General features: G+C 40.3%; 1 protein-coding gene across 4 annotated transcripts; it reads right to left on the bottom strand.

The window, feature by feature from the left end:
- Positions 1 to 414: 414 nt before the first annotated feature.
- RBBP7 (RB binding protein 7, chromatin remodeling factor) lies at positions 415 to 22,119 on the bottom strand. 4 transcript variants are annotated; one of them, XM_043457888.1, is made up of 12 exons: positions 21,799 to 22,119; positions 20,838 to 20,982; positions 16,028 to 16,173; positions 12,295 to 12,441; positions 11,140 to 11,255; positions 6,943 to 7,103; positions 6,081 to 6,207; positions 5,884 to 5,961; positions 4,981 to 5,057; positions 3,408 to 3,465; positions 1,541 to 1,651; positions 415 to 850 (listed from the first exon to the last, which is right to left on the bottom strand). In XM_043457888.1, exons 1-12 carry the CDS (start codon positions 21,812 to 21,814, stop codon positions 782 to 784), a joined length of 1,251 nt encoding a protein of 416 aa, XP_043313823.1. In that variant the 5' UTR covers positions 21,815 to 22,119; the 3' UTR covers positions 415 to 781. The 4 variants fall into 4 exon arrangements, with proteins under 4 accessions (XP_043313823.1, XP_043313822.1, XP_043313821.1 ...); XM_043457887.1 differs by having other exon boundaries at positions 12,295 to 12,468; XM_043457886.1 differs by lacking the exon at positions 21,799 to 22,119 and adding an exon at positions 21,257 to 21,658.
- Between the last annotated feature and the right edge of the window lie 914 nt (positions 22,120 to 23,033).

The following is a 23,033-nucleotide window of genomic DNA, read 5'->3' on the forward strand; positions in this document are numbered from 1 at the left end:
AACTTTTTAAATTTTAATAGAAGAAAAATCAATGTAAAGACCATTCCTAGCTGGCAGGCCTTACAGAAGAGGTTGAGGGCCAAGCTGCAGGCTGGTTTGTTCGCTCTGTTGACCTGCCACACAAGCAAACAAGCTTGTATTTTTGTTTAAAGCTGCCCAAGTTAAGGCCCAAATGGCTTATGGGTCAAATGACATGTAAGTTAGGTAGTTCTAGGTTCACCGATCAACCACCAAATACAGACACCTAACTTCTCCCCATGTTTGTATTAGGATACTACGGTGTACCCTGGAAAGAAAATTCAGTAAATTCCTGGTGTGTAGTGTATACCCAAAAGCCGCCTCATAAAAAAGGGACATCCATCCATACACACACTCCCCACCCCCAAACCCAGGGTCTAAAATAATAAAACAAAGTTTATTTTAAAACTTTATTTCTGCAAAGCCAATCAAGAAGTGTTGGAGGGAAAAAGTGTAAAAGTTATTCTTGCATATTTGGGAACAGCAAGCACTTAGAGAAAACAAGGACTTATAGTTGAATCAAAGGCAGTACCCTGCTTACTTGTATTTTAAAACAACGCTGATCTTTCTTAAGCAACATCCCTAAAAGCTACAATATGATACAGTACGCAATAGCTCACTTGAAAGTGCTAGGATCAGAAGGTAAAGAACGCCATATGCCACCCCACTTCAACTCCCTACTATACAATGCTGTTTTTGCGCTTGATAAATCAAGCATTCGTGTAGCATTACATTCAACAGAAACATTTCTCGTACTTTGGGTTTAAGATCCTTGCCCCTCCAGTTCGGATGTTGTGACATCTGACTCTTCATCATTGTAAATATTTTCAGCCTGGAGATAATAACCAAATAAAATCAGGTGAAACTCCCTAAAAATTTTACAAGACTATCTAAAAACAGCATTTAATAGTTCTATCCAGATTTTAGGTGTCACCAGCCAGTGTGATTTAGTGTTGGAAATTAAATGTGGAAACACTTTACAGTAAACTTCATAGTTTACTTTGTGTTTTACTCTCAGACTTTAATAAATTTAACGAGGAAAAGGCAGGCCAGTGTTCTCAAAAATTATTTGCCAGGGTATAATTTCACACATATATCTAGCTGACCATGCACTACTTATTTCAGTTGTCCAAAAAAGGCATTTTCCAAAAGCATTTCAGGCATTTAGATGGAGCGATAGATAGCCCTGAAGCTTATGTAAGGGCTGGTAAACCATGTCTCAGAAATGTCAAGTGCGCATCACAGAACTCAGGATCTCAGTAAACACTGGACATGGAGCAATGATGCCAAGAGCCCAGTTGATGAAGAGTCATAATCATGAAAATTGGAGCAGGTGCTATGTCTACATCAATATGTCCATACTGAACTAAAGACTTGTTAAAATGGAGAAAGGTCTTTTAAGACTTTCCTTCTATAAATATTTGATGTAGTATGCACTGAAATACTTGAAATATTTCTATTATATCATTAGTAAAAATCTCTTCAAGATAGTCGCTGAGGAGAAAAAAAAACTTTAGCTCACCATTTGCCAGATCTGCATGATGTTATCCTCAGACACTGAGCAAATGACCCAAGGCTCATTCGGGTTCCAGCTAAAATCTGATATCTTGGCAGTGTGTCCTCCATGAATAAACTGTTAATAAGAACAAAAAAGTCTTGGTTTCCTATCTTATGTTAGAAGCTAGGTTTTAGAGCATCCATCTAGAAACGGGTTGCTGAACTGCACTCTGGAGGGAGGGTGGCACAAGCTTAGTAATCTAGCCCTCCATCACTCTTTCCTTTGCCCATTTCCAGGTGATAGGATGCTACAACGAATGCTTGGATAACCTTCACCAAGATTCCCCAAATACTGTTTTGTTAACATACCACTGGCTGAGCCACCAGAAAGTTGCAGATAGCACACCTTGCCCCTAAATACTTCATTCAGCCTACATCACCTGAAATGACATTTTCCTTCACGACCACAGTGCTGTTTCCATACCTAATACAATCAACACTCAAATTCTGCCTCATTAGCACATATATTGTTAGGTAAAAATATTCAAGGTAAAACATTTCCAGGATGTTATATACTCTTTTCTGAAACTGGAACACGTGGAGACTTCTGGTTCTTCTGTGGCCCCCTGAAGGATCCGCTTCTCCCCCTTAGTAAGGGAAAGGCATACCTCTCAGCCATCCTTCAATCTCTCCAAGACACACTGCCCCAAGGCTGGGGGAAAAAAATTTCCAGGACTCCAGAAAGTCCCCGTTAGGGCTAAACCAAGGTATTTGCTAAAAAATGCAGAAGGGAGCAATCTTACTTCCTGCACAGGGCCTTATGTATCTTAGAATTAAGATTCAGAAGAAACAATTCTTGGGACTTCCTGGCAGTCCAGTGGTTAAGCCTCCCAGCTTTCACTGCAGGGGCACAGGTTTGATCCCTGGTTGGGGAACTAAGATCCCACATGCTGCACAGCAAGGCCAAAAAATAAAAATTTTTTAAAAATTAAAAAAATTCTTATAAGGACAATATGAATGTCCCTTGATTTCGGACTCTCAAGAAACAAAAAGAAAAAAAAAAACCAGAAAGCAAAATCCTAGTGAATTTTCTCAAGGACCACAAAATTGTTAGAGATGTTAAATAGTTATACACTGTCCTCTCCCTGTGATATACATATATAAAAAAAGCAAGAAACTTTGAAAACATTATATACTAAGTGCAAGAATCAGTCACAAGAGACCACATACTGTATGATTCCTCTCATATGAAATGTCTAAAACAGGCAAATCTAGAGAGACAGAAAGTAGGTTAGTGGTAGCCAGGGGCTCACAAAAGAAGACTGAGAGGTGATGGTTAAAGGTACAGTTTCTTTCGGAGGGGACAAAAATGTTCTAAAATTGACTTGTGATGGTTGTACAACTCTGAATATACTAAAAATCACTGAAGTGTTTAGATAGTGAACTGTATGTTCTGTAAATTTTATCTAAATCAAACAGTTACCAGGGACTTCACTGGAAGTCAAGTGGTTAAGACTCTGTGCTCCCAATGCAGGGGGCACGGGTTGCATCCCTGGTCGGGGAACTAAGATCCCACATGCTGCACTGCAATGTCAAAAACCCCCCCAAAATGAGAATAAACCAGTATTACCAAAGTTTAAAAAACTATTATTACCAAAGTAAAAATAGTTGGTAACAACACTTTAACTAAAAAAGACTTAAAATTTATGAAGCTCTGCATCACAAGACTTTTCAGACTAAATCACAATAACCTCCAAGACCTCCAATTTGAAATCATCCTCAAGAGATAGAATCTGAACGTCCTAACTCCTTTTTCAAATACATGAAACAACGACAAATAGTCCAGTCTGCGTATGACACTTCATCTTGCATAAGAAAAAGTCAATATATACCAGGAGTTCTGGAGGCCCATCTTCTGCATCTTCTGCTGATTGTTCTTCTCCAATTTTGCTATTGAGAAAAAACACAATGCCTTCAGTATTCAAATTCTTCTAGCAACAAAGTTTGCAAAGCCAGCATCAGCCCAGAAATCCCATCCTAAAACACTCTTAAAAGCAACATATTTCTATACTGTTATCAGTTAGAGTTTTTGTATTAATTATTTGGTGGGAGGGTAGGGTGTTTACTTTCTGGAAATGGTAATAACAGCTGTTCATAAGTGAAGCTGCAGAATACAAGTTATTGTTAATAAAACATTAATTTAGAATTCATTCAATATCTTAACTGAGGCGTTTCCTGACTTAGGATTAAAAGGTGAAAAGTATATAAAATATTTACAGAAGAACTGATCCCCAATCCCTACACTTCACTCTTAAGGCCTTTTTCATCCTAGGAGTGAAATACAACTACACACCAGTACTGAAGATCTGCTAAAGATAGGACAACAAAACAACTTTAAATATGGAATATATAAGCCATGAACAGGTTAAGTTTTCATTTTTTCTTATCTTAACTTCAATTAAAAAACAAACACAACCCCCCAAAACTTCAATTTGTAGAATTTGCTAGCAGTTCCGACAGTGAAATCACTCAGAAGTTACACACTATTATCATCCCCAATACCTATTCCACACGTGGGCTTGCTAGTTTGTTTTCAAGTAAAAAAGAATATTCTCAGATGTCTGTTTTAAAGACTCTACATTTTCAAGCATCTATCATGACTAGGGTTTCTTCTGTAAGAACACAGAACATTAGCAGTTTAGCAGTTTTACTGTTCCATACACTGAAAAGTGGGTATACTGTCTTTGTAATTAAGGCAGCCTTGACTAAAAACTTAGTCCACTTCAAAGCAATTCAGGTAGGAAAGAAGTTATTTTGGGGCATGTTATGATTTAGATTCCAGATAAGAACATAAGAACACCTCCACGGAGAGATACATAATAGAGCAACATTATTAACGGCTCTAAAAGCTCAAAAAAAAAAAAAAAAAAGCAAAGAGTCGAAATCTCCTAGAATAACAAACCTAAAATGGAGAAACGTTTCCCTAATGGAACCCACAAAGAACATAAGCTGATGGCATGGGCTGTGCTTATCCTGTTCTCATCCTCAGCAGTTACACAACCCACAGGAAGAGCTCATACCTGTGGGAAAAAAACAACTGAAAAAGATTAGTCCTGCAGATGTATGTGACATCTAAGGAGACACAAACAGCTGATGTCTTTACCCCTTTCTAGAGCAAGAGTTTTTTCAATACCATTGTTTGGATGTTAAAACACATGCACCCCTAACCCTGACTTCAGTCCTAATTACAAAGAAAATAAAAACTCACATTGGCATCAATTTTTTTCACATTCCATTTGCTGATTCACTTCTATTTTATGGAACAGACTCTTTAGGAAGGTACTTAAGATTAATTTTAGACTTATTAAACTGGGGTTAGCAAATTGCTCTTTTAGTCTATGAATTATTACATAATCTGCTATATTAGCATATTTATGCAAAATCTGTCACCAGATCCTGAGTTACCTTAAATCCCACACATTAAGGCGGCGATCAGTACCACTTGAAGCCAGAATGGTTTCGTTATGTGGAGACCAGTGGACCTAGCAACACATATTTGAAAATATAAAGAATCATCCATTACTGGGTTTGTGGCTATTGTTCTAATCCTAGATATTTTCCCATTTCATGTTCTGTACCCTTTGCTTGGCCTACAAGCCTTCACTCTCTTTGTGCTGTCCCTTCAGGTGCTCTTAAATGGCGCATCTCTTCAGCCTGCCCCTGGGAGGGTCATACTCCTCTCAAGGGTAACTCTGCTAGGGCTCCCAATAAACTTAGCCCCCAAACCATCCCAGAAGCTTTTAACATTTTCAATGAAGTGTACCTTACCCTATGCACATCTCTATTTTAAACCATATACAAGATATTTCATTAAAAAAATTAATTTACTTATTTTTGGCTGTACTGCTCAGCTTCTGAGATCTCAGTTACATGACCAGGGATTGAACCCAGGCCACAGCAATGACAGTGCTGAGTCCTAACCACTAGACTACCAGGAAACTACCTTCACTTTTTAAACTGATCCTATTTTGCAAAGATTGTTCCTTTTACTTCTGAACTAACAATATCTAGAAAACTCCAAGTTATTTCTCACTAGTTTACTTACACAGTAGGCAAGGAGCTTTAAAAAAAACAACAACAAAAAACAGGGAATGCCCTGGTGGTCCAATGGTTAGTACTCTAGGCTTTCACTGCCAGGGATGAATCCCTGGTTGGTGAACTAAGATCCCCCAAACCACATGGTGTAGCCAAAAACAAAACAAAACCCCCAATGTCCCAAGTCCACTATGTAAAAGACAAAAATTTACAAACTTCCCTCTAGTAAAGAGTTACTAAAATCTGACAGAGACCCCAGAAACTATCACATACCTGGAAAATTTCATCTTTATGAGATTCAAAGGTATGGAGTTTCAATTTTAAATTACGCAGATCCCATAAAGCTACAGTCTGAAGAAAAATAAAATGAAAAGGAATTTGTTTCTGCACTTTAAGCAAGAATTTTAAAATATTGTAGTTAACAAAGACAACTAGGTTCGTAAACACCAAATATGCAAAAACTGAGAAACCTTATCCGCAGAGCCAGTTGCGAGAATGAACTCGCTGTAGGGATTGAAGGACAGGCAATTGACCTCGGCAGTATGCGCATCAACCAGGTGGCTCGGCTTGGAGGTGGTATTGGACCTGGTGTCCCATCTAAAACACAAAGGTACAAGGCACAGAGCACAAGAGCAGGCCACTCAACCCTGCCCTGCCTCTCTCTCCCACACTTGTGCCCACATCAGTGCCACTCCATGCCACTATTCTCTAGCTAACTTGCCCCTTCAGGGACAATAACCATGCAGAGTTGGCAACTTGGACTTCCAACCACTAGGTGATATGCTCTAAACCTGCGCAGAACAAACTAGGGCTATCTCTGCTTTCTTGTTCATTATGTTCCTGTCTGGATTACCAACTATTTCAAGCATGCACAAAACACTACACAGAGATTACTGTTTGATATCTATAACCTAGCCTAGTCAAATTCAGTATTTTGCTCTGTTTGCCTCAGATGCTAGTCTATGAGATAAAAAGCATTCCAGGTGGTTGAATGCAGCCCTGTAGCCATGCCTTGACGCACACTCTCCTCCCTCAACTTTAATGCAAGTCACCCTGATCCCCGATTTTGATACATACCACTGCCCCAAGCATGTTTCTTCATGTGCACATACCTTTTTTTCCTAAATAAAAAGTTGTGTTCAATCATACAGCACAGTAACTTTTATGTAAAAAGGCCATACCTATTTATAGCTTATTATGTCAATTATACCTCACTAAAGCTGTTTCTTTTTCTTTTTTTGAAGGCCAAGACACAATTTTAAAGCCACCACAATCACTGATGGTCATTCAGGACACCCATATAACAAAACCCCACTCAATTTTCCACCTTACATCATAAGTTTCTGATCATCAGCAACAGATCCAAACAAGGACTCATGCAGCAGGTGCCAGGCCACATCCTCTACAACAGCCGAGTGGCCGGTAAAAATTGCTTTAGCATCCACAATTTTGCCTTCCTTTGGTCCTGCATTAATATCCCACAGACAGACAGTCTGAAGAAGGAACAAAACAGGAGTTAGTTATGAGAGACTGAATTTAAATGCTAACACCTTATTTAAAACTCTTTTATTAAAAACAAAGCTACTTACTATATGAAAGTTATTAAAAAAAAAGTGAAGATTCATAAACAGAAAAGTGTACTGGTGTAGCTTCCGCAATCTGAGATGCAGAGGGGAAGGAAAATACAGTGTAATGGGGACGGGAGGATAGCATGGTGGGAGGCAAGAAATATTCTGGTTAGAGTTTCTACCTACATACATTCAATCAAGTATCTAAAATTCACCTAGAAAAAAAAATTAAAGAAATAAAATAAAATTCACCTAGATCACACAACACAGAGAGCCTGGTGTTCAATATCCACCAAACTGAAATGCGTATCTTAAAACTTCATGCTGGGCTGGGAAACTGGGAATTAAAACTAAAACATGCCTCTTAAAAAGTGAAAGCTTTTGGACAACTCTCACTTCACAGCAGAAACTACTACATACATCAGCAAGTGCCACAGGTGAACGACCTAGAAACCCCTACAAGGTTACTGGAAGAGACCACAGGGCCTGCCCAGACCTCAAAGATTACAGACCTGCAGGCTTTGAAAGTTTGAGTCTTTTCTTAACGTCTTGTCATAAAAATAGTTGAGAAAAGTCTGAAATTTCTATGAAAAAATTTGCAAACTGTAGGGCAGTGATTGTCACCTCAATGGAGTAAGAGATAATTCCATTAAGGTATTATCAAATTAATTCCACTGACACTAGTATCAACTTCCTCTCTTCATCAATCATTTTATTATCTGAAAGGGTTTCTGTTACATAATACACGTGGCCCTTAGTCTCTGTTGATACTTACACACTTGGATGCAGGTTACATGCATGGAAAAGGTGGAATGTGTCAAACTATTGACATTACCTGCTCTGCACCTCAGAAAGATCCTAGGAAAATTACCAAGATGCCTTGCATATGTGGAGCCCTTAGGAAACGTCAGCTATTAATTATGACCAGCAACTCCCAGTCTGATGTCTTCAAAAAGTACTAGTAATTAAGTTCTTGACTATAACCTGTCCTCCCTGTGTGGGAGACTATCCTATGTCCACTCTGAGGGAAACAGAAGAAGGCTCTTTCCGAGAATCTGTTCTGATGATGGGGGAGAGGGGCATGGGGAATGTTATATCCACTTCCCAGGGATGGCAAGAGTGACATCCTCATTGGCCTCATTTGGGTCAACAACCTGGCCTCTCTTCTTTTTCAGGCCATTTTCATTAAATCAGCCAGCACCATCTTTGCAGCCACCAAAGAAAATATAGGGTTGGCCAAAAAGTTCATTCAGGTTTTTTCATTATATGGTGTGGAAAAACCTGAACAAACTTTTTGCCCAACCCAGTATTAATGGAAGTTCTTCAAAAAAGTAAAAATAGAACTACTGCATGATACAGTAATCCCACTTTGACATTTATACAAAGAAAACAAAAACACGAATTTGAAAAGATATATGCACCCCCATGTTCACGGTGGCATTCTTTATAGTAGCCATGACATGGAAACAACCCAAGTGTCCATCAATGCATGAATGGATAAAGATGTGCTATGTTTGCACAATGGAATACTACTCAGCCATAAAAAAGAGAAAATCTTGTCATCTATGACAGCATGGACTTTGAGGGCATCATGCTAAGTGAAATAAGTTAGGGAAAGACAAATACCATATGATTTCGCTTATACATGGAAACTTAAAAACAACATGAACAAAACACAAGCTCACAGATACAAAGAACAGACTGGTGGTTGCCAGGGGTGGAAGGTGGAAGAAACAGGTAAAAAGGGTATACATTTATTTTTAAAAAATAAATTAGATGTTTTTTAAAGATCACTCAGAAAATCCACCTGAAGATTATCTTTAAAAATAAAAACTAAAAGTTGTGAAAATTTTAAATTTACAAAAAAAAAAAAAAAAAAAAAAAAGGAAAAAAACCCCCTGGCACCCAGAGTTGGTTTTTGTTGCCTATAACTAAAGAATTTTGACTGGGCCAATTACCTACTTCAGTATTTCAAAAAGCTTAACAGAAATTGCCATTAACAGACATATAAAGAAGCTCTGCAATGTGACAGGCCCTGTTTTAGGCATGAGGATATACTAATAAGAAGGCAAAGGAACCTACTTTCACGTGGCTGACATAAAATGTTAACTAGGGTCAATTTACATGAGCTTTCAAAAGCTCCATAAGTCTACTCTTGGCTTGTGCTTGGAATCATACCAAACACTTTATGCTTGTAGTATGGGAACCATGAAAGAAAATATGGGGCTGTTAGTGGCAAGAATGCTACAAACATTGTTTTATAATAAATTAACATGTGGGGAGGGAGGTGGGAGGGGGGATCAGGATGGGGAACACATGTAAATCCATGGCTGATTCATGTCAATGTATGGAAAAACCACTACAATATTGTAAAGTAATTAGCCTCCAACTAATAAAAATTTTTAAAAAAATTAACATGATCACTTTGCATTTGTGTGGTACTTCTTCATTGTTAAAACACTTTAAAGGATGCCAAGGTAACTCCATAGGGAAAGATAAGCTGGAAAAGCTGGATATCCACACACAGAAAATGAAGTTGGACCCCTACCTCACACCATATCAACATGGACCTAAATATAAGAGCTAAAACTGTAGAATTCTTAGAAAAAACATAGGTGTAAACCTTTGTGATGCTGAATTATGTAATGGCTTCTTAGATATGATATCAAAAGCCAAAATGATGAAAAATACATAAACTGAACTTTTGTTTCAGAGGAAATCATGAAAAAAGTGAAAAGACAACCTAAAGAATGGAGAAATTTTTTAAAAATCACATATCTGATAAAAGGGCTCATATCTAGAATATATTCTTAAAAAACTCTTAAAATTCAACAATAAAAAAATACAAAAATGGACAAAGGATTCCAATACAAGTTTTTCCAAAGATGATACAGAAATGGCCACAAGCACATGGAAAAGATGCTCAACATCATTAGTACATGTTAGTCAAAATCACAATGAAATACCACTTCAAACCCACTAGAATGGTTATAATAATGACAGACCATAACAACTGTTCGTGAGGACATGGAAAACTGGAACACTGGTACATTGATGGTAGGGATATGTAGTAGTACAGCTGCTTTGGAAAACAGTTTAGTAGTTCTTTTAACAGCTAAACTTAAAGTTACCATATAACTCAGTAATTTCACTCCTAGATGACTACCCAAGAGAAATGAAAACATTTATCTACACAAAAACCTGTATAAAAATGTTCACAGTAACAATACTCAAAGTAGCCCCAACTGGAAACAACTCAAATGTCTACCAATTGATAAATGAATTGTGGTCTATCTATATAACAGAGTACTGTTCAGCCATAAAAAGAGATGAAGTACTGACATATGCTCACATGGATGAACCTTGAAAACATCATGCTAAGTAAAAGCAGTCAGACAGAAAAAGTTGCATACTACATAATTCCATTTATATGAAATATCAAGAAATAAACAAATCTACAGAGATAGAAAGTAAACCAGTGGTTTCCTGGAGAAGGAAGGAGTGAGGAATAGACTGCTTAATGAATATGGAGTTACTTTTTGTGACATTTAATGAAAATGGTTTTGAATTAGTGGTGATGGTTTCACAACTTTGTGAATAAAGTAAAACTCATAGAATTGTACACTTAAAAAACTGTAAAAAAAAAAAAACTAAACTAAAATGTATTAATCAGGCCTTACAAATGCTTTAAAGTCTCCATTACAGAGGTCCACTTTTAAATGGAACACCTTTTGCCCACTTTCCCTCCATTCTATGGCTGCTTCAAAAGAGATTTGTGGAATTCTATGACTCCAAAAGGGCAGTGTGATAACCAATGTTCTAAAACCTGTGGGAATGTTATCACAACTATCAGTATTATCTTAGAAAACCTTTCATCTATTAGTCTCCTTCAGTGCAGAGCTGTTATTGACAGTCTTTAACTCTTAGTACATGAGTAGATTAGGAAGAACAGGTTTCTCACATGGTCATCAGATGCACTTAGGAGATGTCCACTCAAATTGGAATTCCAAGAAAGACCATAGCCTTCCTTTTGGTGGCCTCTAAGCCTAAGGTCAGGATTACACTCTCCACTTGGGTCTAAAGAAAAAAGAAAGAAAGAGAAAGAAATAACATTGATTACTAAGCAATTATCTGTTTATCAGAACTGGTAAGAGCAAATTCTCACTCCTGAGTAAGTCTTAACATTTATTATAATGCTTACAAAAGCATTGCACACAAACAAGGACTTGGTCTGACCCACAGCCACCCTGAAAAGCTGTTCTCTGTGCTACATTTCAAATACTCCATGTAAACAAATAAAATGACTGGTTCCTTTGCAAAACCTAGTACCAAGTTGTAACACAAAACACTGAAAACTATACCAGCCCACAAATTTACATGGTGACAATCCAAGTCAATTTTTAAAACATTTTTTTGAAGAAAGCAGGTGGTCTGGATGTTCAGTCCTTGCATGTCTCCAGAGTAGCCTGCAACCATGACTGACCTAGTCACCCCTGGGAATGTGACCCTCACAAAATTCTTCATGTCACCATCTGATGTAGCCCTGTACGCCCAGAGCAGTGCGGCATGCTGTGGCAGCTTGTTGAAACTTGCAAGATTGTTGAGCAAGATTCATGAAGCATCTGACTTCACTGCTGGGGTCTGGAGTTTCCCTTACCATGGCTGGTCAGAGAGCAGGATATACCTATATGACCAGACTGCCATAAAACCCCAAGACCCTGAGACTCAAATGGGCTTCCCTGGACAGAGACATTTCTACCCCTGTGGTGTGTGGCCCCAGTGGAAAAGGACTCACAAGTCTACGCCTAACCTCTCTGGACTCTGCCTGATGTATATCTTTCTCCTCTTGTTTTTGCTCTGTATCCTTTGCAATAACAAACCTTAGCCAGTTTTTTTCTCCTTTTTTGCTCTATATCCTTTGCTATAGTAAATCTTACCCAGGAATATAACCTGCTGTGAGGTCCTGCATTAAATCACTTAATTTGAGCATGGTTTTTGGATCCCTGAAACCATTTCTAAACCTTTAAAAGTTGGAGTATACTAGTCTGTGTGACATCAAAGCAATTATTTCGAATCAAGAAGGATCAAGCAGTGGTCTGAATTTATTAACGCATACCTGGTTTAGCAGGGTGCTTCGTATAGTCAAAAACCAGCACATCAGAAGATGGTGTTTTTGTAGCAATGATGTGAGGATTCTGCGGCATGTAACGAGCACGGTTTACTTCTCCTTCATGGTTAATTTTAATTTCACATTCTATTTTTCCTGTTACAGAACCAAAGCCACCAAATTCTAATGTGAGAAGAAAGAAATAAACACATATACTTACGATTAAAATTCATAAGTCATTTAGTTTAATCAATCTGAGATTTTAATCTGACAGAATATAACACAAAGTGGTAAGAGAGCAAGAGACCAAGCGAGCACAGAAAAATATAGGTTCATTTGCCACTTAGAATTAATTTATTCTCAAAGTCCATCTGAATTGGAAAATACTGATACCTATTCTTGCAAGTTAATTCAGTTCCATTTTGGACTTAAAACAACTAAAAATCGGCTCCTTTCAGTTGTGAAGATGATGTAATTATTCACGAAAATTCAAATAACCATGCAATTAACACACCTAAGCCTTTTAGTTCAAACACAACTCATTTTGAAGTGCTGAAATTAGAATCGTATTTTAGGTTTCTTTAAGATAGGTTCACCTTCAGGAGCATGAACAGTCCTTGAGTCTAAAGTCAAGAACACCCTCGTTTCAGAAACCCATGCTGACTAACCTCCACCCAACACCAAGACACAGACACAGTTACACACAAGTCAGTTCCACCAGAATCCTTGAACACATCGGTTCAACTGCTGGTGGAGTGCCAAAGCTAAAATGAGTGGGCTAACCTTTCTATCTGGTGTGGGAATACGACTGTATGTTAAATAGTTATTAAAAAGACCTCGGAAAAGTGACAAAGCCACACAAAAAAGTATGACAACTTCGGAGAAGCAGTAAGATGATAGCCGAAAGAATACAAGTAGAGAACATCTAAGCAGATAATAGCAAACAAGAATATTTTCTTTCCTGTGCTCATAGATAAAAACTTGAATTAGTTACTGACACATTGAAAGCTTGGAGGCTTCACATTATAACTGTTATTTCTTCCTGACCTGTATCACTTCTTCTTTGCACATTCCTTTTTCGCTCACCCTGTATCTCAGGTCAAGTAACACTAACTCAAATGTCTAATGGAGCCAGGGAGGTAACAAGTAAAATAGACTAGCTGGGGCCTGGTGAAAACACACTGGAATCCATAAGCCTCTTCTCAGTTTCAGCCACATCTTGCTATGTGGGAATGCGTAATCAACACTGGCTCCTGAGGCTTACTATTAGAATTTAGCCATTCTTGGGAATTCTCTGGCAGTCCAGTGGTTAGCAGCTGGTGCTTTCACTGGGGGGGCCCAGGTTGGATCCGTGGTTGGGGAACTAAGGTCCCACAAGCCACTCAGGCAAATAAAAAAAAATTTAGCCATTCTTCTTCTCTATGACAAACACTATTGCTTATTATTTCTGGGGCTGAAAATCATATCCCATTTCACACAACTCCTCTCACACAACCATATGCAATCACCCATTTCCCTCTGTGCACTTTCCCTTCCCATCACATCAATGAAAGAAAATGCCTCGGTCTTTCTAAGAACACCCCTTCTGATCCATCACCTGCCACCTCTTGAGACCCTGCTCCAAAGCTGTCGGCTTTTTCTTTATTTTCAACCTCCCACCACCGTGGACCCATAGGACACTCTCTCTCTCACTCTTCTGCTACAAAGATTCTTAAGCTTCCCAATTCCTTTAGTGAAAACAAACTCAACAGGTTTCCTTTAATAAAAACTGGGCTTTCAGGTAAGATTTACTGTGTACACAGAGCTTTCTTAAAACTCAAAAGGAAAAGTCTGAAAAATCACTATCTTAATGATAATAGTATCCATTAAAAATACTGTGACTAAAAAAAACAAAACCATTAACTAAAAGTTTAAAAAGCTTGACATCAACTAAGTATTGCAGTCACGTGTTAGAATATAATTCACTGGACAAGTGACTAATAACTAAGTATTTCCATATTATGATGCAGAGACTAATTCTCAAGCTGAAAGCCCATTAACTACTTACTTTAGGCTTCCCTTGTGGCTCAGTCGGTAAGAATCCGCCTGCAATGCGGGAGACCTGGGTCCAATCCCTGGATTGGGAAGATCCCCTGGAGAAGGGAAAGGCTACCTACTCCAGTACTCTGGCCTGGAGAATTCCATGGACTATATAGTCCATGGCGTTGAAGGGTCAGACACAACTGAGCGACTTTCACTCACTTAGGACTAAAAGCCATTAAAAATTTTCTGATTACAATATTTACAGAAATAATGCATAAGGTTGTGGGGTAATGGACTATGAATTGTGGAAGTGGTAAACTGAGTAAATCATTTTGGAAAACTTTTATATTATTTTAGGTTGAGAATGAATACACTACGCAACTCAGCAATTCCATTCCACTAGATAAATTCTCCCACAAGTACGAGAAGACACGGCAAGGATATTCACTAAAGCACTGCTCCAAGAACAAAACATCCACAGAGATACAACCCAACTGCCCCTTGACAGAAGAATAAATGGGGGTTTAAGTATAATGGAATACTACACAGCAGTAAAAAGAATAAGCTAGACATTTACATGGTACACACACACACACAGAACTGAATGAAAAAAGCAAACTGTACAACATTATGTGAATAATAAAAATAAAAAGTTGAAAACAGCACACTAATTTCAGGACAGTGATGAATTCTGGAAAGGAAAGCAGAGAGGAATGGAGCAGGGTTGGCAAGATTTTAGCTATAAAGCAGTATTATATTTTTTAAAAAGTACTGGACAATGTTAAGATCTATTCAACCATGTGGGGTTGTGGGGAAGCACTAATCCAGCAGGTCTGGTTGCTGAGTCCTCGCCACTCTGATGGAAACTGGGACCATGACTGACCCCTGATCAACTCCTGGGAACATGGACCTCAGAATGTTCTCTATGTCACTGATGGGTTGATTTTGTGGTATATACCCAAGCAATGGATCATGCTGTACCAGTTTGTCAGGGTGGCATTGTACAAATATCAAGACTGATGATACACACCTGACTTCATTACTGGGGTCTCAAGATTCAGTTGCCATGGCTGGCTGCCAGTATAATTTGCCTACACAACTAACCCTCAAGAAAGACAGAGACCCTGACCCTCGAATGGGTTTCCCTGAGCAGAGATAGCCCACATGTCTCCCTGTTATTTGTTGCCAGAAACAAAGTACATCCTATGTGGCCCTGGATGAGACTTGTGCTGGACCTCCCTAGACTCCCTGATGTATATCTTTTTCCTGCTGCTTTTGTCTTGCATTTTTCATTGTAACAAACTTTAGCCTTGGGTATAATTTGCAGAGTCTTTTGAGTCCTCCTAGCAAAATCATCAAACTTGGGTGGTTGTGGGAATACCAAACAGGGGAATTATGTTTGGTTTGGGCAAAGGGAGTCAACAACTTTCATTAAAAAGCTATTAACCATTTGGTGTAAATGCCTGACTTTTTTTTCCTATGCATACACCAACACATATTCTTACTATTACCAAAACTGTTACTATAATCACACACACTTATCAGTTAATCAATTTATCTTGGACACCTTTCCATACCAGTGCATACAGATTTATCTCATGGTGTGAACATAAAATTTCAGAGTTGACGTTAAACTACCCAAAACATATTGGTATAAAGTTAATATATAATCAGAGGGTTACTCCTCAGACACCAATGCTAGAATATATGGATTACTTACCACCCTTTTCACTGTCACAGTGGGAAGCATCAAACTGCGCATCATCATTCGGAATATGGACTCGAGCAACCACGAGATGATTCTGCTCATCAGATGTGTGAGTCCCCAGCACTAGCCAATGAAGGGCATAATCCTTTCCTTCCGGTCTGTTTAGGAAAGAAAATAAGTCATACTAATCCTATAAGGGGCTTCCCTGGTGGCTCACATGGTAAAGAATCTGCCTGCAAAGCAGGAGACCCAGATTTGATCCCTGGGTCAAGAAGACCCCCTGGAGAGGGAATGGCTACCCTCTCCAGTATTCTTGCCTGGAGAATTCCATGGACAAGAGGAGCCTGGCTACAGTCCAAGACGTCACAGAGTCACAAAGAGTCGGACATGACTGAGCGACTAAAACTTTGACTTCTTCCCCCCACAATCCTATAAGAAATCAGTTGCTAACAAATTGTCCATCACCGACTCCTGTATTCATAAATCATGACTTCTCAACTTAAAAAAAATATCTTCAATACACTAGGTGTTTCCGGTTTCCCAGTAAGAGGTAAAAAGGCAGAATGGACAAAATAAAGTGCTGAGTCAAGAAAAAAAGGGTTTAAACCCTGGCTCAAAGTAAAATTAATTATATGTGATTCCTTAAATCACAACTTCCCTGTGGGTCTCAATTTCTTCACCTAAAAAACAGGTTATGAGTAAAAATGACATGATGTGAAAACTCCTTATTTATATTTATGGTGCTTAAAGTTTATAAAACAGGCATTCCCATTTTTACAGGGGAAGGCAGGGGAGAGGGTCATCTTTGTTACCCTATTCTATGGTAATTCCTTGTGGCTAAAGAAACCACTGATGCCTCTTGGCACTTAATCCAAGTGATGATTTTGCATCTGTATCTATTAACAATGCATTCCTATTTGTATTATTCAGAATAACTTTCACCTGTGTTCCATGGTTCCACATCAGTAAGGCAGGCTGAGAAGTAAGGCTCTGAGCCCCAACATTAAAAAAGAAAAACAAAAAACAAAAAACACCTAGACTAGTTGTTTCTAAATTCCAGCTGTACAAAGGATTCATTGGTTTAGAATAAAGGTTTGTGAATTACTTCCAGGCATGTAATTTAGTAATAACTAAAAAATACAAGATTAAATTTTACCAAGATTGGGCTTAGGGTATGAAAGAGCAGTAAATACACAAAAACTCCAAGAACAGAATAAGGCAGTCATGGCTAAGCAATAGGAATTCATTTGAAAAAGGACATGTGGACTTCTCTAGTGGTCTAATGGCTAAGACTGCACACTCTCAATGCAGGAGGCCCAAATTCCACCCCTGTTCAAGGAATCAGATCCCACATGCCACAACTAAAGATCCCACATACTGTCAAATAAATAATAAATAAACAAAATATTTTAAAAAATAAAAAAAGTGAATCTTCTATTTAAAAAATTAAGACATGGGTCTGAGTCGATGTGTGTTCAGTGGCCAAGAATACAATGTGGTTAACAAAAAATGTAATTACTTTCATCTTACATGAACTTATATAGGGTAGGAAGAGGCAATACACATGGGCATTCATCTACTAATTTGTAACTGGAAAAACCACACTTAGAAAATTAGGCTCTAGGCAATGCATTTTAGAAGGATTTAGGCAAAAATGAAACCCTTACAGGGAATAGTGGCTTGAAGTGAAAGGGAACTTAAACATATCTCAAGAGAACCATTTGAAAAGAAATAGGAATACTTGAGAGAAAGGAGGCACCACAAAACAATATTAGGGCTGACATAAAGAAAAGTGACTTGTTTTTTATGGCGTTAAGCAGAAAATTCTAAGACCTACAGGTAAAGTTATGGTCAAACACATCAGTTCATCCTATGACCTTTTTAAGGAGTAGAATTACAACATGGACTAGAGGGTCTGAAAAGCTCCTTTTGACTCCAAAATTCAGTTATTCCAGTTTCCTCTGACTCTATCATCGTATAAGGATTTTTCTTTTTACTACAAATTCTCTCATCCCCATCATCGAAAAACAAGCCTACTTTTCTGAGCCCATCAATATCTCACTATTTTCTTCGAATACTGGATGTACCTAAGGCTGCAGAAGCACTCATTATAAAAGACCATGTCCATTTTCAGTGCCAGAATTCTTTGACCACTTAAGACTCCACTGCTGAGAAATTCACCTGACAATCACAGATCATCACCACAAGGTTATTTTCGGTAGTAATGCCTGAAACAGCCAAAGACTGAAAACAAATATCCATCAATAAGGAACTGGTGACATAAGTTACGGTATATCCATAAAGGAATTCTACCGAGCCCTTAAAACAAAAGGGCATATATCTAAGCATGCTTATAGGGAAAAAGTCTCCAATATAAACTCCTAATTTAAAAAATCAAGTGAACAGAGACTTCCCTGGTGGTCCAGTGGTTAGGACTCCAAGCTTCCACTGCAAGGGTCACAGGTTCGATCTCCGGTTGGGGAACTAAGACCCAAAGTCAAGTCAACAACTTCCTAACAGAAAAAAAGGACGGAGCATGTACTTCTTCATGCTGGCAGAATGGATAAGAAATCTCAAATGACTGCTTCTGCTCTGGGTTAGGCAACCAGGAGAACAGAGGATGTGGAAGGGGAATTTAGTCTTCACTCTATGCAGCTTTGTATCATCTGAATTTGAATGCATACATAGATTTTTAGGTACAGTGTAAGTCTCAATATGTTTAAGAAATTGTTCAATGAGACATATGAAGTAATGATCTACCGGTTTTGAAAAATAGTTTCTTAGAGATACCTAAATAAAAATTCAAAGAGCCAAATCAATTATTTGGATGGTCACCTAACTGAATTTAAGGGCAACAGCTCAGAAAGTTCAAGTAATCATTTGGAAGCATGTTGTAGGTATGCAGAAGACCAGCCAGATGAGGTTGAGTAGGGCCTATCTCTCAAAGAGCCAGACTACAAGAGTATCCAACATTTCTACTGTCCTACATAGTGACAAAACACAATCACAGTCCCTTCATAGTCCCAACAGAAACCTGCAAAGCACCACTCAGCCATCTTCAACTCTTCAAAACCCAAGAATGCAGGCTGGCTGGCATTTTCTTGCATTCCCAGAGCCACTGCCCATCCCACAACCAGATCCCACTTCTTTGTATGTAAAGAACCCCATGAAATATATATTTTTCTGCTAAGTTCCTAAGTGTTAATATAAAACTAGTATCTGAGCTAAGAACACACAGATCTATTATCTTTAAAATCTTTTACACAAAAATCATAATAGGTAATGTGAAATCTTTAAAAAAATTTCAGTAAGCAGCTTTCATTGAAATACAAATGGAAACAGAGCTATTCCACCCTAATAACTTATTTCTGAATAGGAAAGGGTGGGAGAATTACCATCAGTCACCACTTACTGTGTACTCATTCTGTGCCAGCATTTTAACATGTGTGATCTTATTTATCTCCTCAGATGTAGGCCGTGAGAACCATCAGCATCTCCATTTACAGACCAGACTATTTCAGGATAGAGACTGACCAATTTACCCTAATTCACAAAGCTAAGAAGCAAGGGGCAGGATTCAAATTCAGATCTCTAACCTTAAAGCCTGGGCTCTTTTCTACTGTCAAAGATAAAAAAGATTCAAGAAAATGTAAATTAAGTTGTTTAAGTTTTAAATCTGCTTAACAGGAAGACACAATGCTCATGCTGCACTACATCAGAACCTCAATACCCTTAAGCATTTGATGGTCAAAGCTGTAAATGTCAACGCTTAGAAGTCTCCATTATTTAGTTCTTGGCTCCTCTTCCCACGTCTGTATATTTACATTAAGATTTTTGAAAAGTCCATTGGAAGTCCCTAACCGTATAGAAGTCAATGTTCGCATATGGAAAATCTGGCCATTATATGAGTTTTATATGAAAGTAACTTACTCTTATTTTTAAAAGTTGTTGCAAAACTTCTTTAGAGTTTAATAAATCCTCATTAAATGACATACACACGACAATCAAATTTAATACATTTTTAAAGTACATGGCCAGGTTCTTATTAGGAAAAGTGCAAGTGTATGAGAACCATAACCTAGTGCAGAGATTGTCTCAACTCTGGGGCCACCTGGTTTGCGTTCCAAAGCCCACTCCACCACTTATCAGCTGTGTGATCTGGGGCATGTTACTTAACATCTCAGCCCATTTCCACATCGATTAAAAAGAAAAGGATAATAAAAAGTAATTATTGTACTGTTGTATTAAACCAAATAGGACATAAAACTCTTCAGATGTGCTCAACAAATGTCAGCAATTATTACCAGAGAAACTTTACAAAGAGGTGAAGACCAACAACAACCTCAAAATGTATCCCATACTACACCACCTTTTCGTTGGTGGTGTAGTATGTGTACTGTGAAATTGTTTTCTCCTTTGCCAATTAAAACGAATTCGTCTTGTGGGCTGGTTATAAGGAGGTATTCATTTTGCAAAAATTCATCAAGCCATGCACTTTTCCCATGAAGTTTTAAAGAAATCCATTAGTCTGGGACCCAAAGAGAACCCAGTGTCTATATTTAAGTTGAAAAAATGTCAAATATATCTGGTGCATCCTACAAATATCCTTAATCTCATAAAAGATTCTCTGTCCCCTTTTAATTCCACATTTATACGTCAGAAACCACTCTATAAATCAATTTTGAAAATAAAAATCACCTGCCACATCACCCAAATGCTTAATCGATTACTTGCTTATGTTCTATGTATAAAACGCAAAAAACTAGGAGATTCAGGTTAACAGCAAAATTTATGCAAAATAAGAGTTGACAAAAACCCTTACTTAGTCACTTCAGGAAGCCACTGAACGGTAAGACTCGGCCACTGAAGAGCATGGGTCATAACCAGGTCATACAGAAACGGTGTATTCTTCTTCCAGATTTTATATTCTTCATTGATGACACGCTCCTCCACAGTATCTTCAAACACTGAAATTTGGACAAAGCCCACACGATTAAGTGTCTGAAAAGGATTGAAATCTGTACTGGAGGTCACCTCGAGACGGCCACACCTAATCTCCTCTTTCTCTTAACCACTAATTTGGACACGAACAACTCACTGGTCTTCCAGAACGCGAGGAGAATATTAACACCAGGAAGCTTATTTTTTTGCAGTTTGAAATCAAAACCGCCTGCGTATACAATATTGGGTAATTAATTACATAGACATCGCAATTGTTTTGCCGGTTACAGCTGTTCGCACCTGTTCCAAGATGACGACCCGTATGTAAAGGGGCTCCCCGACCCACCCGGCGAGACGAATCCACGTGTAGCAGAAACCCCTCGGCCCGCTCCCTCCATCCCCCACCAGAAGAGGCCTCAGCTCCCACGAAACCCGAGCCGGCAGCCATAAGTCGGCAGGTTCCAGAATCCCCCGGACAAGGGCCGCGACCCCGAGGCGGTCGACGCGCGCGCGTGGAAGGTAGGTGCCGTGCCCGCTTTCCGGCGACGGAGGCCGCCTCCGCCCGGGTGCAGAGCAAGCGCCGCCGCCAGAGGGGGGTGATGGGGGGGGGTAGCGGGAAGGGGGCCCAACCGCGGCCCCGCGCCTAGCTCCGGAAGTGCTCGGAGCCCTTCGCGCCGCGGCCCCGTCCCGCGTAGGCCCCTCGAGGCGCGCGCCCAGCCTCGCGCCCGGCCCCGCCCCCTGCTCCTCACGCCAATTCGCGCCTTTCGCCGGCGCGTGCCGCGGCCTCGCACGCTCACCGCCCCCCACCGCCCCGGCGTGCGCCGCCCCGCGGGGCCTCTTACTCTCTTTACTCGCCATCTTGCGTCGGGTCGTTCGCCCCTCGCCGCCGCCTCGGACTCCCCCTGCTAGCCAAGAGCAGCCCAACCACAAGCGCTCCTGCCTTTCCCAGGCGCGTCACACACTTCTAGCTCTCGAAGCCTGAGCTCCGTCTTACAGCCTGGGAGCTCCCCAGACGCTGCGTCCTTCTCTGCTGCCTCCTCCCCGCTTGCGGGTACCGAGGTCTGAGGCGCTCTTCTCTCTCTCTCCAAACTTGGAACGAGACTTTTCAACCCGCGCCTCCCAGCCCGCCCAGGCAGCTGAGCGCAGGCGCATCCGCCCTGGGAAAAGTGAGAGGCGGTGGCTAGGGCGGGCCTGGGAGCCAACGGCTTCGTCTTTTTGACCAATGACTGGCAGCAGGCAGGTTTCACGCGGCGTTCGGAGGCGGGCTTCTGGGGGTGGGCGGGGCGTTCCGCGGCAGGAAGTTGGCGAGGCGCAGGCGCGAGGGCTCGCCTGGCGCTCCCAGGGCAGGCCGCGGGGGCGGATGGGGGCGCGCGGGGGTGGGGCGAAGGGAGGTGCGGCGTGCAAGCTGCGTGGGGGCTGCGAGCCCCGGGGCGGCGAGCCCGGGGGCCGCGGGACGTGGCTGTTTGCTGCGGCTTTGGCGGTGGGGGTGGGGGGCTGGGAGGCTGCTGCCGCTTAGCCAAGCAAAATCTCAGCGCTAGAGAGGAAAATGGTTTCTAGTCTCCAGAGACTACTGTGCCCTCAAAGTCTCCCTGACAGTCACGGACATGCATAAATCTGTGCACTCTGAAAGTTCTCCCTCCAGCCGACTGGCCTTTTCTGGGGCCTGGTCGAGCCGAGGTGGGATTGTCGGAGGCCAAGGGGGCCTTTAGTAGAGGCCGCGGGCGTTTTCTGACTGTTCAAGCCGCTGGGCCTGCCTTGTAGGCTAAAGCTGCGGCCTGTTCAAGCACAGGCCGCCAGGGCCCTGAGGCAGATTTGAGTTACGTTTTTGTTTGTTAACAAATTCGAGTCTTTAAAATGATATTTGAGGCCTGTCGTACTGCAGAGGATTTTATTCCTGCACTGCCATTCTTGTCTCCGTCCTAGCCCTGGGCCTTGCTGAGTCATATTTGTCACCTGCGGGGGTCCCAGGGTGACCCCACCCTAGGCTGGCGAAGCTTTAAAGAGCTGGGTAGAGCTGACCTGGGACCGGCTTGCCTGAGCCTTGCTCTGCCCTGGAACTTGGTAGCCCCTGAGGGGT

Source organism: Cervus canadensis, chromosome X (genome assembly GCF_019320065.1).
Source record: "Cervus canadensis isolate Bull #8, Minnesota chromosome X, ASM1932006v1, whole genome shotgun sequence".
In the NCBI taxonomy this organism is placed as follows: Eukaryota; Metazoa; Chordata; class Mammalia; order Artiodactyla; family Cervidae; genus Cervus; species Cervus canadensis.

Excerpts from the sequence above, each read along its gene's own strand:
- RBBP7 (XM_043457885.1), bottom strand. The coding sequence starts at position 21,404 with ATGGCTGCCGGCTCGGGTTTCGTGGGAGCTGAGGCCTCTTCTGGTGGG. Across the intron at positions 11,256-12,294 it reads GAAGCACCCTGCTAAACCAG|ACCCAAGTGGAGAGTGTAAT; the intron begins GTATGCGTTAAT and ends TTTTTTCTTTAG. Across the intron at positions 5,962-6,080 it reads CAACTGGCTCTGCGGATAAG|ACTGTAGCTTTATGGGATCT; the intron begins GTTTCTCAGTTT and ends ATTTTTCTTCAG.